This window comes from Neophocaena asiaeorientalis, unplaced genomic scaffold (assembly GCF_003031525.2).
Source record: "Neophocaena asiaeorientalis asiaeorientalis breed wild unplaced genomic scaffold, Neophocaena_asiaeorientalis_V1.1 scaffold543, whole genome shotgun sequence".
NCBI classification, from domain to species: domain Eukaryota; kingdom Metazoa; phylum Chordata; class Mammalia; order Artiodactyla; family Phocoenidae; genus Neophocaena; species Neophocaena asiaeorientalis.
The window spans coordinates 502,753-515,522 of record NW_020173671.1 but is presented as its reverse complement, the minus strand read 5'-3'; the positions used below and the strand labels follow the sequence as shown (position 1 = coordinate 515,522).

The 12,770-nt window shown below is 54.9% G+C and overlaps 1 protein-coding gene across 1 annotated transcript in view; it reads right to left on the bottom strand.

Annotated features, from left to right (window-relative positions):
• Positions 1-3,670: 3,670 nt before the first annotated feature.
• LOC112401898 (arachidonate 15-lipoxygenase B-like) overlaps positions 3,671-12,770 on the bottom strand; it is a 9,775-nt gene continuing 675 nt past the window's right edge. The window contains exons 3-14 of the mRNA XM_024748432.1: positions 12,572-12,653; positions 9,230-9,352; positions 8,831-8,934; positions 7,371-7,543; positions 6,987-7,133; positions 6,683-6,886; positions 5,564-5,650; positions 5,205-5,374; positions 4,895-5,016; positions 4,697-4,797; positions 4,449-4,619; positions 3,671-4,036 (exon numbers count right to left, since the gene is read on the bottom strand). Of these exons, the coding sequence (XP_024604200.1) occupies positions 3,857-4,036; positions 4,449-4,619; positions 4,697-4,797; positions 4,895-5,016; positions 5,205-5,374; positions 5,564-5,650; positions 6,683-6,886; positions 6,987-7,133; positions 7,371-7,543; positions 8,831-8,934; positions 9,230-9,352; positions 12,572-12,653 (1,664 nt within the window). The 3' untranslated portion in view covers positions 3,671-3,856. The remainder of the gene's footprint in view (positions 4,037-4,448; positions 4,620-4,696; positions 4,798-4,894; positions 5,017-5,204; positions 5,375-5,563; positions 5,651-6,682; positions 6,887-6,986; positions 7,134-7,370; positions 7,544-8,830; positions 8,935-9,229; positions 9,353-12,571; positions 12,654-12,770) is intronic.

Here is a 12,770-nt window from a genome sequence, read left to right as displayed (position 1 = left end):
TGGCCTGCACCAAAGTTAGCATTAGAAGACATGCCTCGTCTGCAAATGTCCCAGAGCCAGAGAGGGTGGAACCAGGGGGGATGATTGGAATCTGTTTCCCCAGAAAGCCAGCTTGGAGGGAGATTTACTGGGGAGACACACATGGCCACACGTAGGATCCTACGTGGGCTCTGGAAGCCTCTGGGGACAGGATGTGGGGAGGGGGCCCATGTAAAGCTCCAGCCTTGTCAGACAGGTGGCGTCCCTCATCTTGCACCCTGGACCCCCTCTGTGCTTTTCCGTAAGTCTGGAGGGCAGCTGGTATGGTATAAAGAGAAGATACCAGCCCTCTTTCCGAGTCCCTCAGCCTCAATGGCCCAGATTTTTCAGATAAATGGGAGGAACGTGAAGACCAGGAAAGTCCCTTCCAGCACTGACGTTCTGGGGTCTGCTTGCCTCATGGCTCCTGTCTCCCTAGAGAGTATGTGGAGGACGCGGCTGTCAATTCCCCTGGCATGACCCCTACTTCAACTGGCTTATGGGGGCAGACAAAAAACACATAAACAAACACATAAACAAATACATCCTTTCAGATGGTTGCAAGTGCAGTCAGGAGATGAAACCAGGTGGTGTGTTAGCATGACCTGGGTGGGGGGGAGCATTAGATGTGGTGATCAGGGAAGGTCACTCTGAGGAGGTGACAGCTGAGTTGAGACTAGGGGGATATGTGTTACAAACAAGGACAGGGCAAGTGCAAGGGCCCTGAAGGGTGTGCATTCAAGGCCCGAGCGGCTGCAATAGGTGACCCAGGGGTGGACAGAAGCTGGGTCATGCACGATCCTATAGTCCACAGTTGAGTGTTTGGATTTGATTCTAAGGGAAACACAGTTTTAAGCTCTGGCTTACAGTAGGGGAGTGACCCAATCTGATTGTTTTCCCTCTGTCTTGGGGGGCGGGGGGCTCCAGGGGTTGCTCCCCTGCCTTGCAGAGCTCTGGATGGGGCAAGGTGGGGGTGGGGTGGGTGCCCCAGCAGTGAGGGCTCAGCTTCCTGTGTGGGTGGCTCATTGTGAGCCAACCCAGTGAGCTCACATCCTTCCCTAGGGCCTCTCCTGCTCTCCGGGTCCACCCCTGGTCAAGGAGAACCAGTTCTTCAGCCCAATGAGCACCTACCCAGAGTCACGCATCCACATTTTGGTTGTAACTGGGGAGCGCTCCATCTACATCCTCATGCCTAATCCCATCCATGTCCCCAGCCACATCCACGTCCCCACCATCCCCATCTCCATCTGTTTCCCTTGGGAACCTAATTTCCACTCCAGACTTGAGCCCTCATCAAACCTGGAGCCACCACTCCTGCTTTTTTTGGGACAGAGGGGTCGGCTGGGGGACACCTATTGAGAATGGATTGTGATTTGGAAAATGGCGCCCAAACTCTTCTACACCATCAGCTCCCTCCCCTGTTTCTCCCAAATCCCCTCCCACAGTCCCCTCCAGGCTGACTGTGTGCCCCTGCCTCCTTCCCACTCCCACAGAGTGATGCTACTGCTGGATTAGAAGGTTAAGGCTGGGCCTCTCACCCCTGCTCCTCCAGGACCCAGCATCCCAGAGGGGCCTGGAGGTGCAGTTTCCCAAACCTCTGAGCCTCAATTCCCCCCTCCACTGGCCCTGCTCCTTACAGAGCCTTAGCAGCCCCCTGGGGGCACAGTCTCAAGAGACGGGGAGCGGCTAGAAGGCAGGAGGTTGGGTAAATTTTCTTCTTAAGATGCAAATTTGAATCGTCAAGTTCCTCGCATCACTCAAGGGTCATCAGGGTGGCTGAGTAGAGCCCAGGAGGGCAGGTCTGACCAGCCCGTGAGAGTACTGTGACCAGGCAAATGAGACAGCTCTGCCAGTCACAGAGCATGCGCATGACCTTCATCCCCAGCCTCTTCTCTGTCCTGCCTCCATCCCCTTAAGGCATTCCCTGCCCTCATGTCACCTCCTACCCCTCATCTCATCCTTACTGAATATTCATCCTAATTCCAATCCCATCATTGATTCAGTTCCCAACCCTGATCTTGTCCTCATCACTAACCTGTGTTTCGAGAATCTCCCAGTTACCAGGTACTGTGCCTGGAGGTGGGGAGAAAACCAACCCAAATTACAGACAGTCTAATCTAGTGGAAAAGAAAGATATCCATCAAAGATGTTAACTACAGTGCTCTGGGAGCCATTAAGAGTTAAACCTGGTCTTTCTTGATGAAGCAATTATCAAGCTAAGATCTGAAGGAAGAGGAAACCTTAACCAGGTCTAAGAGGTGGAGAGGGAACAGTATGTGCAAAGGCCCTGTGGTTGGAAGGAGTCGACCACACTTTACACCTTTACTCAAAAGTCCCCTTCTAAAGAGCTCTTGCCTGGCTACTATATATCTAAATTTGCTCCCCTATACTTTATACAGTAAGTCCCCTACATACTAATGAGTTGTGTTCTGAGAGCACGTTCATAAGTCAAATTTGTTCCTAATTCCAGCAAATTTAGCCTAGGTACCCAACTAACACAACTGGCTGTACAGTACTGTACTGTAATAGGTTTATAATATTTTTCACACAAATAATACATAAACAAACAAAACAAAGCAAACAAACAAAAAATAAAGAAAGCATTTTCAATCTTACAGGACAGTACCTTGAAAAGGACAGGAGTACAGGACAACAGCTGGCACTTCTCAGCAGTACCGGCTACATCACCACTGCTTCTATTCTTGCTTCCAGACATCCTGGGCTTGAAATAAAGATACTGTACCGCTATACTCTATACAGCGCTGTACAGTAAAGTACACAAAAGCACAACCACTTGCAGAGGATGCAGGGACATGACAATATATACCAGACACGGGAACTAACTTAGGTGATTGGATATGCGAAAGCAGGTTCGCATCTTTAAAAGTTGGCTACTTGAAGGTTCGTGTGTAGGGGACTTACTGTATTATCCTTCCCTGCATTATAGCTTCTCTTCAGCATTTATCACTCTTTAATGTAGTATTTATTTATTTTTGAAATTAAAAACTTATTTATTTATTTATTTATTTATTTTTGGCTGTGCTCAGTCTTCTTTGCTGTGCACGGGCTTTCTCTAGTTGCGGCAAGCGGGGGCTACTCTTCGTTGCAGCGCATGGGCTTCTCATTGCGGTGGCTTCTTTTGTTGCGCAGCACGGGCTCTGGGCACGTGGGCTCCCGTAGTTGTGGCACACAGGCTGAGGTGCTCCACCACATATGGGATCTTCCCAGACCAGGGCTCGAACCCATGTCCCCCGCATTGGCAGGTGGTTTCTTAACCACCGAGCCACTGGGGAAGTCCCGGGGTATGTTATTTTTTAGAAAGCATATGTGGGCACTGCCTGTAAGTCCCCGGCAGTAGGTCTTCCTTCTGCTCTGCTTCCCATGGCCCTTTCTCAGTGGGTTGTTCATTTTAAAGTTGGGACCATAGGTCACCATCAACCTCTCGAGCAGTTTTCAGGCGGGCCACGCCTTATGCTGCTGGACGGTCTGGAAGAGGGCTGCCCTTGAGCCGCATGACCATTAGGTCCAGTCAGCTGTGGTCAGTGGGATTGGGGGCAGGACTGTGTTCCCGCTATGGTACCCTTCCAGGGGGCTGTGGGTGTGCAGGTATTTTGAGGCTTGGAGTCTTCAAAAGGCATAGTGGTGCCGTCCAATGAGTTTTTATTCTCTGGGGGGTTTTTTTGTTTCTATTTTGCGGTGTTTTGGGGATGAGTTACATCAGACCCAGCAGGGGCATATGGGGGCCTGGTTTTCTGGGGAGTCCTTTTCTCTGGGTGGCAGGTAGCCTAGAGCTATGGGGTCAAAGGGATGTCATGTGGGGCCCTTTTCCCCAGGGAATTTAGATGGAGACGCTGTTCTCGATGATGGGAGGGTCCAGGTAGGTGTAGGGGAGCTCCAGGTCCTGGTTTCTCTCCTGGATGTCTCGCGAGATCTGAGCCAGGCGGCTCTGGAAGGCCGCGATGCTCCAGCACGGGGCCACCTCCGTGAAGTGTTCGTCCGGGTAGGTGCCCAGGGACCGCTGGGAACCAAACACAAGGCTGGGTGAAGGGGCTGCTTTGCAGCCGGGACCCGCCTTAGCCATCCACCGTGGGGGACCTGAAGCAGCCTACGACTGAACCTCATCCGTGCCCCCTCCCCCTGAACAGTGATGATTACGGCAGGCAGCTCTCGGGGATGAAAGCTCAAGTGAGAGTTTTAAAGGGGGCGGCCTCACTGGAACATATCACACGTTGCCCTTGCAGCTAAGGGTGACTCTGAATCATCTCATTTGGCCATTTGACCCTCCTTGTGAGATGTCCAATGCCCTTGTGTCCTCCTGGGAAGACTCACTGGGGTCTGATGGCACAGTGGGGTGTGGGTCAGGGAGAGTAAACAGTGTCGCCTCCCTCACCCCAAGGCTGGCCTGGTCTGGCTCCCAGCCCCACACTCACTCTGTCTCCAGGCTCCTTGCTCAGCGCCCAGAGGGCAATAATGACATCACATGTGGCATTGACTGGTGGGAGGGTGGCTATGAACTTCTCCAGGCTTGCCTGGCCTTTAGAGGTGGGCGGTGGCAGTTGCATGGTAGGTGGCAGGTTGGGCATCCAGGCACTGAAGTCAAACTGAAGGCCGAGAGGGCAGAGTGAGGCTAGGAGCCCGGCACCCTCCGTCCCGCCACCCTGGCATTGACCCTTCTCACCTGCCCTGTACCGACAGCGGAATGCTTGGCCGAGCAGGTGAATATCACCATAGTGACATACTGTATCAGGGCTTCCCGTGTCCCCAGGGAGGAGGGTACACCTGCAGGGAGAGCTGGGCTGGGAACGGGGCTACCAGGGTCCTGAGGACAATGCCGCAGTGGCCTGAGGGTAGGACCTAAGAACCGAGGTCCCCCTACCTGAGCTCTCCCGGCCTAGGAAGCCCTCGGAGAAGATCTCCCACACCCAGGCCTGGAGTTCACTGTCGTCGCGGACAGACTCATCGCTCAGGTAGTAGATGCCGATCATTTCGGAGACAAAGCTGCAAGGTGCACGGGGTTCCATCCCAGCTGTGAACCCCGACCCTCTCTGAGGAGTGCCCCCGCCTGGTCCCAGTGCTATTAATGTCCGGCCCTCCTCCTGGTGGACGCCTCCCTGGGCCTTCCTTCTCCTTCCCAGTCTTCCTTCCTGTCCCCCAAGGCCCCAGTTCTCTGGGGCTCGCCCCCTCACCATTCCACTGCACCCCAGATCTGCATCCCATCATCCCGGTAGTAGTAGCCTGGGATGTCTTCAACTCCTCGGGCCCGGATATCCTCAGGCAGACACAGGATGGAATAGTTCAGCTGTTCCATGTACCTCTGTATCAGCTCAGAGAAACCTTCAATGCCAATGCCTGTGGACTGGGAAACGGGACTCCTGGGTACCACAGCCCTTGCCCCAGAAGCAGGAGGTAATAGTGGTTGGGGAGACAGGGCCACTCCCTTCGGCAGGCGGACTCTCAACCACTGCGTCACCAGGGAGGCCCAAGACCCCAGATTCTTTACGCTGAAGGAATATCCCATCCCCACCCTCCCTAAAGCAGTCCTTACCCTGTCCACCACCTTCCTGGGGGCAATGAGCAGCTCACGGGCCAGCGTGTTGATGTGCAGTGTGTACCGTGTGTGTGGGATCAGCAGCTGTAAGGGCCAGAGAAGGCAGAGCTAGGCAAAGCCTGGGTCTCTGTGGCCCCAGACCTGCCCCCCCATAGAGGAACCCAGTCTTGTCAGTCACACATGGAGAGAGATGACAGGGACAAGGGGGCAGCCTGGGATAGGGACCAGGGCTCTAGGCCCAGTGATGGGGGCTAAGGTCCACCAGCATCCTCTTCTGTGACCTTGAGCGTGTGTTTTCCTCTCTCTGGGCATCAGATCACTGGGCCAATGAGAGGGCTGATCTGGATAGCACTATGAATCCCTCCAGCTCTGGCCTCCTGTGATTTCCTAACCCCAGGCAGGCAAGGCACCGTGATAACCAGGGCCTGCGGGCCTGGCAATGTGAAATGGTCCCCTAGAGACCACGTCTGAGTGCCAGGCCCTGGGAGCTGTAGATTGTCAGAAACAATCAGCCTGGATTGAAGAGGACAGAGTAGGGCCTGCATCCAGGACCCAGGAGACTGTCTAAGGAAGAATCAGAAAGTGAGTAGCTGTGGACCCCTCATCTTTACAGAGGAGATGCTCCAGGTCCCTGGAGGAAATGAATCTGGGCCATCTGAAGGCTTAGCAGAGCCCACCTTAGAGACACGGGTCTCCCTCCCAGGGCTCCCCACCCTGCAGCTATCTGCAGAAAACCTGTTGGTCAAAGCCATGTTCACACTTTGGCATCTGTCAGCCCCAGGTCTCTCCTTTCCTAGGAGCTGGGCTTCTGTGATCGCTGTTGGCTTGAGCGCCCCTAAGAAGAGAATCTCTCTGGGGCATAGCCTGCTCTCACATGCGGTCCTCTCCCTCGCGCCTGTCTTCATCACCTCACCCTAGCTCAGGGCCTGCTGGAAAGCAGCCTCTCAGGGGAATTGTGCAGGGAGATGCCGCTGAGGCAGAATGGGGGCTCAGCATCTCAGCCTGAAAGGACAGGGCCACGTGGGGACAGGCGGCATAGGACCCCGAAGGGCAGGCCCAGGTGCAGCGACATGCAGGCTTGGGACACAGTCTGGGTCGTCTTGCTGGGCCACTGACCTTGAAGAGTGGGTGGCAGTGAGGCAGCTGGCGCAGCGTAGCCAGGGTGAAGACCTCGGCCACCAGGTGTACCTGTAACAGGTGTGTGAGGGCCTCGTGGATGGAGAACTCGGCATTGCGCACCCACGTCTTGGCCAGCAGCCAGTCCCACTTGTCGTCGCTGGGCAGAAAGATGGGGCTGTCGGGCCCAGGGGTCTGGCTGAGCTATAGGAGAGGCCAGTGAGGAGAGGCAGCCTTGAGTGTCTGCCAACCATTTAGTCAGACCTCTCCCTGCCCCTGCCCTGTCGCCTGCCCGGCTGCTGACCTGGATGGCGAGGGGCAGCAGGGGCCCACACCCTGGGCGCTGGTATAGCAGGGTCATTGGGGCCGCGGAGAACTGAGGCCTCCTATTAATGACATTGGTGCGGATGCCAGAGAGGATGCCGTGATCCACCAGGAACAAGGACCCTTTCTGCGGGAGAGAGAAGGGGAGCCAGGGCTGCCATCTGGCTTTCTAAAGGCAGAAGGTGGGGAGTATGGGGGTGGTGAGAGGATTCAGGGCCAGGAGACTGTGCACGGGAGACGGTGTTCCCGGCACGTAGCACACAGTAGGTCCTTAACAAATGTGAGTGTTATTCCTCCCCAGTAGGGGATGGGCCCAAAGCACTGAGATGGGGGCGTGCAGAGCCAGGACTCCTGTGCCCCTCACCTCCAGCTCAGCCTGCAGACTCGTCCCGGGGCCCAACACTGGGGCCACCATGGCATCAGTGACAGGGAAGTTCTTTGGGAGGTGGCGACAGCGGCGGATCAGGACCGGGTTGAGGCCATTCAGGAACTGGTAGGCGAAGAAGGCATCCTCCTGCCAGTGCTCAAACACATACTCTGCAGGGGGGCAGGGGAGATGGGACCAGTCACCCCGGCGCCCAGGGGTCTCCCCCTGAGCGCCATTGTGGCGTTTCTCCTGCGTCCATCCTGCGCTCCCCTCTCTTCTCATGCAGTACTTCCCAGGGTGACCTCCTCTGTCCCCTTGGCTTCAGTTCACCAAACAGCAAACCTTAGTCCCCAGCCCACCAGTCCCACCATCTACCTGCCATCTCCAACCCCATGACTCAAACACAGTATATCGGAGGCTGAACATGGGCTCCTGCTCTAGCCCAGTCCCCAGCCCATTGCCTGGCATCCCGGGAATGGCACCTTCATCCACTGGATTGCAGGTGGCAGAGCCCGGAGTCCTCTCGGCAGCTCCCCCCATCCTCCACCCATCAAGTCCCACCGATTCTCCATCCTCAGTAGCTCTTGCTCCACACGTCCACTCCATCTCTGCTGTCACTGCCTCGCTGAGGATTCCATCCTCTGCTGACCACAGCCAGAGCCTCACAACTGGTCCTCCTGCTTGCACTCCTGCCCCCTAACAGCCCCCTCCCCACGGCACATCTGGCCACAGTACTCCCCAGCTGGCAGCTGGTCCCACTGCACTTAGGAAAGGCCCGAGCTCCTGCCACGGCCTCCACAGTCCTGCACGGCCCAGGGCCCATGCACCTCTCCTGCTTCGCCTCCTGTCTTCCTTCCCTGGCTCAATCCCCTTTGGCCACAGCAGCATCTTTCCCCTCAAAGGTCTCCACTCCTTCCATCTTCAGGGCCTTCACATGCACCGGACCGCCCTCCCGCCCCGAACCTGAAGCACCCTCTGCCCTCACACACCATGCCTGGCGCTGTTGACACCTGCCCCACTTTGAGGTCTCAGCATAAAAGTCACCTCTGTAGAGAGTTCCCTAGCTGGGCTAGGCCAGGTCCCCCTTTTACACACTCTCACTGGAGCTGATGCACAGGTTTCATAAGCGAAACTCATTATTTGCCTTTGAGCCTAATGTCTACTTGTCTGCTCAACTGGGAGCCCTGTGGGGGCAAGGACTGTGTCCACAGCCCCTAAGCGAGTGTCTCATGTGTAGTAGCCCAACAAGTGTCTGATGGATACAAGGCATTAGAAGGTCAGAGATGCCCCCACGACACGTCCTTTTCTGTGTCTGAGGAGAAAGTAAGGTCTCGTGGGAGTCAGGGGCCTGCCCAGGGTCACACAGTGAACTGGCGCTTGGTTTTCTGAGATTCCTGACAGCCAGGAGAGCTGATCCCCCAGGGAAGAGGTCTGGAGCCCCGGCTGGAGCCCCTCACCCACGGCTGGGGTCTTCCGGAAGCTGAACACACTTCTCATCTCCTCCAGGCTCTTCCAGAGCCCCTTGCAGTCCAGCAGCCCTTTGAGTTTCAGATGTGCCAACCTGCCAGAAGATGTGAAAAGTGGGGAGAGGGAGGCAAGAGGCCCTGGGAGACCCGTCCGCGTTGGCTAAGCTTATCCATCCTGGGGTCCTGAACCAGCCTCCGGGGGGGCCGTGGTAGTCACCGCCCCTGAGGTCATCCTCACTTTGTTGGAATAGGTGGTGAGCAGAGGCCATGCCCTGGGCTGGGCTGTGTGACCCACATCCCTGATGGTGGGGGAGCTGAGTGGGGGAGGGCAGAAGGCAGGGGTACCAGTACATCTGAGGCCCAGGGGCAGGAGAGGGTGGGCATCCTCACATAGAGCCGCCTCGCAGGTAGAAGGTGATGTTCTTTGCCAGAGAGTATTTGATGTTGAGGTCCAGGTTTTTTATGGTCTCCTCGTTGAGGCAGCGAGGCCAGCCTGGGATGTAAGTCTTCCAGCTGGAGGGAGGAGCAGGGAGGCAGCCAGCAAGAAGCCTCAGGGAAACCACTGACTAGGGAGAGGGAGTGGCAGACCCCTTGGAGGCCCTGGTCAGGGCCAGCCCCCTTCCACAAGCAGGGGTCTTCCTGGGCTCTGCCCTTCCCCTCCACCCTCAAGGCCGCAGGGAGAGCTGCCATGTTCCCACAGCCATGTTCTCCCCTGGTCAGTTGATTGGTCCAGGGTTGGGCACCTGGCCAGAGCAAGGCCAATCAGAATCCTTCTCAGGGAATTGGAGATTGGGGCTGGACCAGAGGTCATCTCTCTCTGGATATCTGGGTTATAGCACATAAACACCAGGACTGGGAGAGTTCCCTGGTGGTGAAGTGGTGAAGAGTCCGTGCTTCCAATGCACGGGGCCCAGGTTTCCATCCCTGGTCAGGGAACTAGACCCCATGTGCGTGCCGCAGCTAAGAGTTTACCTGCCGCAACTAAGAAGACTGCCTGCCGCAACTAAGACCGGGCACAACCAAATAAATTTTTAAAAATAATTAAAAATAAAGGAGTTGCTATTAAAAAAAAAAAAGGCCATTTTCCACTGTGTGGACTGGGAACCAAAGAAAGCTGTTCTGCAGGGAGAGAGGAAAGTGAAGCCAGAGAGAGAAGCATCTAGGGGGCTCCAGAGACAGGGGGAGAGTCACCCTGGCTTCTGGCCCGTAAGATCTGGCTACGCTTCCAGCCCTCACTTCTGTGACCTGCTGACGCATTCCCATTTTTTCTGTCTGCTAGCTGGAGTCTGTTATCGTTCTTGCAACCACAAAACTCCTGACTAACACAGTTGCATCACAGAGCGGAGGTTGTCCTGAAGGTGGGAACACAGGAAGGCGTCAGTTGCCTTTGGCAGGCATCCCGTGGAGAGACACTTCAGCCTCCAAAGCTTGGGGGAGCCCAGAAATGTACTCTGGCCTGGCCTAAAGAGATTTAGCCTCTTTAAATCCCTTTATCCAGCAAGCAACACAGCCTGAAGACCTTTAGGTGAAATGGTAAAATCATGTCCCTGCAAAGCTGAGGACCCCCAGCCAGTCATCCTCTCATTCCCTCCCTCATTCATTCTTTGGTTCATTCCGTCAGTGCCTTTGGGTTTGAACAGGCAACTTCAGAACACAATTTGCAGTTAAAGTACACTGCCACCAGGTGGTGGCCAAACCCTGCTTCTCAAACTTTAATGCACAAAATCTTAGTTCCCCCAGGGATCTTGGTAAAATGCAGATTCTCATCAAATAGGTTTGGGGTGGGTGGCCCAAGACCCTGTATTTCTAACAAGCTCCCAGGTGATGCCGACCCTGTGGACGTGAGACCTCACTCTGAGTATTGAGGGCGTAGCCACTTGGATCAGAGGTAACTGAGGGACATTATGAACCTCAGTACACACGTGTGCAGGGCTTTGCGGCTGACAAGCTGCATTCTCAACCATCTTCTCATTTGTTCTTCCTAATAACACAAATCAGCCTGGTATTCTTAGTTCCTTTTGCAGAAGAAATTAAGGATCAAAAAGGTTAACTAATTTGCTTAAGATTTCACAGCTCCTTTCGGCAGGGCCTAGGCTGGCCTTGCGTCTCCTGACTCCTCCTGTGTCCTTGTTTTGCCAAGAAAGGAAGAAAGGCCACTCCACAGACACAGCTCCCTCCATCTGTTCCCTCACCTGGGGCTGATGCTGGCAGATTAGGCGCCATGGTTTTCTCCGGGATGTAATTCACAACACACGTGGAATCACCAGGAGCCAAGTAAGCCTGCAGCTGCTGTGCCCCCAGAGACCTAAAGCGAAAGCCTGCAGCCCGCTCTTCAGACAGCAGCTCAGCTGGCCAGACCATGACCTTTTGAACATTTGCTTACGCGTGTGGTCCCTGGCTTTCTGCCTTAGAAGTCCTTGCCAGCGACCCAGAAAGACTCCAGCAAGAGTGAGGCATGTAAAAGCAGTGGGTTTCAGGGCTTCCCTGGTGGCGCGGTGGTTGAGAGTCTGTCCCCTGCCAATGCAGGGGACGCGGGTTCGTGCCCCGGTCCGGGAGGATCCCACATGCCGTGGAGCGGCTGGGCCTGTGAGCCATGACCACTGAACCTGCGCGTCCGGAGCCTGTGCTCCGCAACGGGAGGGGCCACAACAGTGAGAGGCCCGCGTACCGCAAAAAAAAAAAAAAAAAAAAAAAAAAAAAGCAGTGGGTTTCAAACTTCCATGGGCATGAGTCATCTGGAAGGCTTGTTAAAACAATATTGCTAGCGGAACTTCCCTGGTGGGGCAGTGGTTAAGACTCCCCGCTCCTAATGCAGGCGGCTTGGGTTTGATCTCCGGTCAGGCGCAGCCCCCCCAAAAAAACAACCAAAAAACAAAAAAAAAAACCCCAATATTGTTAGCAACAAGGATTTACTGTTATCGCACAGGGAATTATACATCCAGCGCCAACTACAATTTGGTACTTGCCATCCTCCTCTACAAGGACAAGGACTAAATCATGTGTTGCTGCTGTTGCTGACTTTCAACTCCCAGAGGAGTTCAGGGTGGCGAGCAGAAATGAGGCATTCTGTGCTCTGGGAGAAACGGGCAGAACAGGTTTTCAGATAGATATGATTTTATGAACCCAATTCTTGTATCTCCTCATATCCAGAAAAGCACTAAAATCCTTCATGGTGACGACTGCTCTTCGTGACTAGCAGAAACCTTCTGCAAAACAAAATATGTGCTCGATTGCAAGAGCTCCCCCTTCACCAAAATCACATAGGTACTGACTTTCCCCACTACCTCTGTGGAGCAGTTTCTCAGAGCTCTCTGAAATGCCATCTCCTGGGCTGTAGTCCTCATTTTGCGCCAAATAAAACTTAACCCACAACTGTCATGCTGCACATTTTTATTAAGCTGATGCCAGTATCTTGTAATAACGTATAGTGGAATATAATCTGCAAATAAACAACCCAGAGCACGCTGCTGTACACCTGAAATGGACACAACGTTGTAAATCAACTAGACCTCAGTTAAAAACACCAACACTGCTGCCCCTCACCCTCAACATCTGATTCAGTAGCTGTGAGGTGGGTCTGAGAAACTGTATTTCTAACGAGTTCCTGGAGATGCTGTGATTGGAGAGGACAGAGGACCAGGCAGGGACTTCAGGCCGCGTCAACACCAGCGGAACGAGGCTGACCCTCATCCCCTCGGCAACCCGCCTCCCCCTCAGTAACCCCCTCCTCACCTGTACATCTCCCGCCTGGCCTGCAGCTCCTCCTGGCGCTGCTGCTGGAGGGTGGGGTGGCGGTCCTCCCAGGAAATCTTCGCTGTGGGAGCAGCGGAGTCGGTGGGGAGGACAGAGAAAGCCCCCTGACCTCCGGCCCCAGCCGCTCTCCCCTCCACTCCAGCCGCCCCTTACCAGATCCCCTGCCCCCATAAGTAGC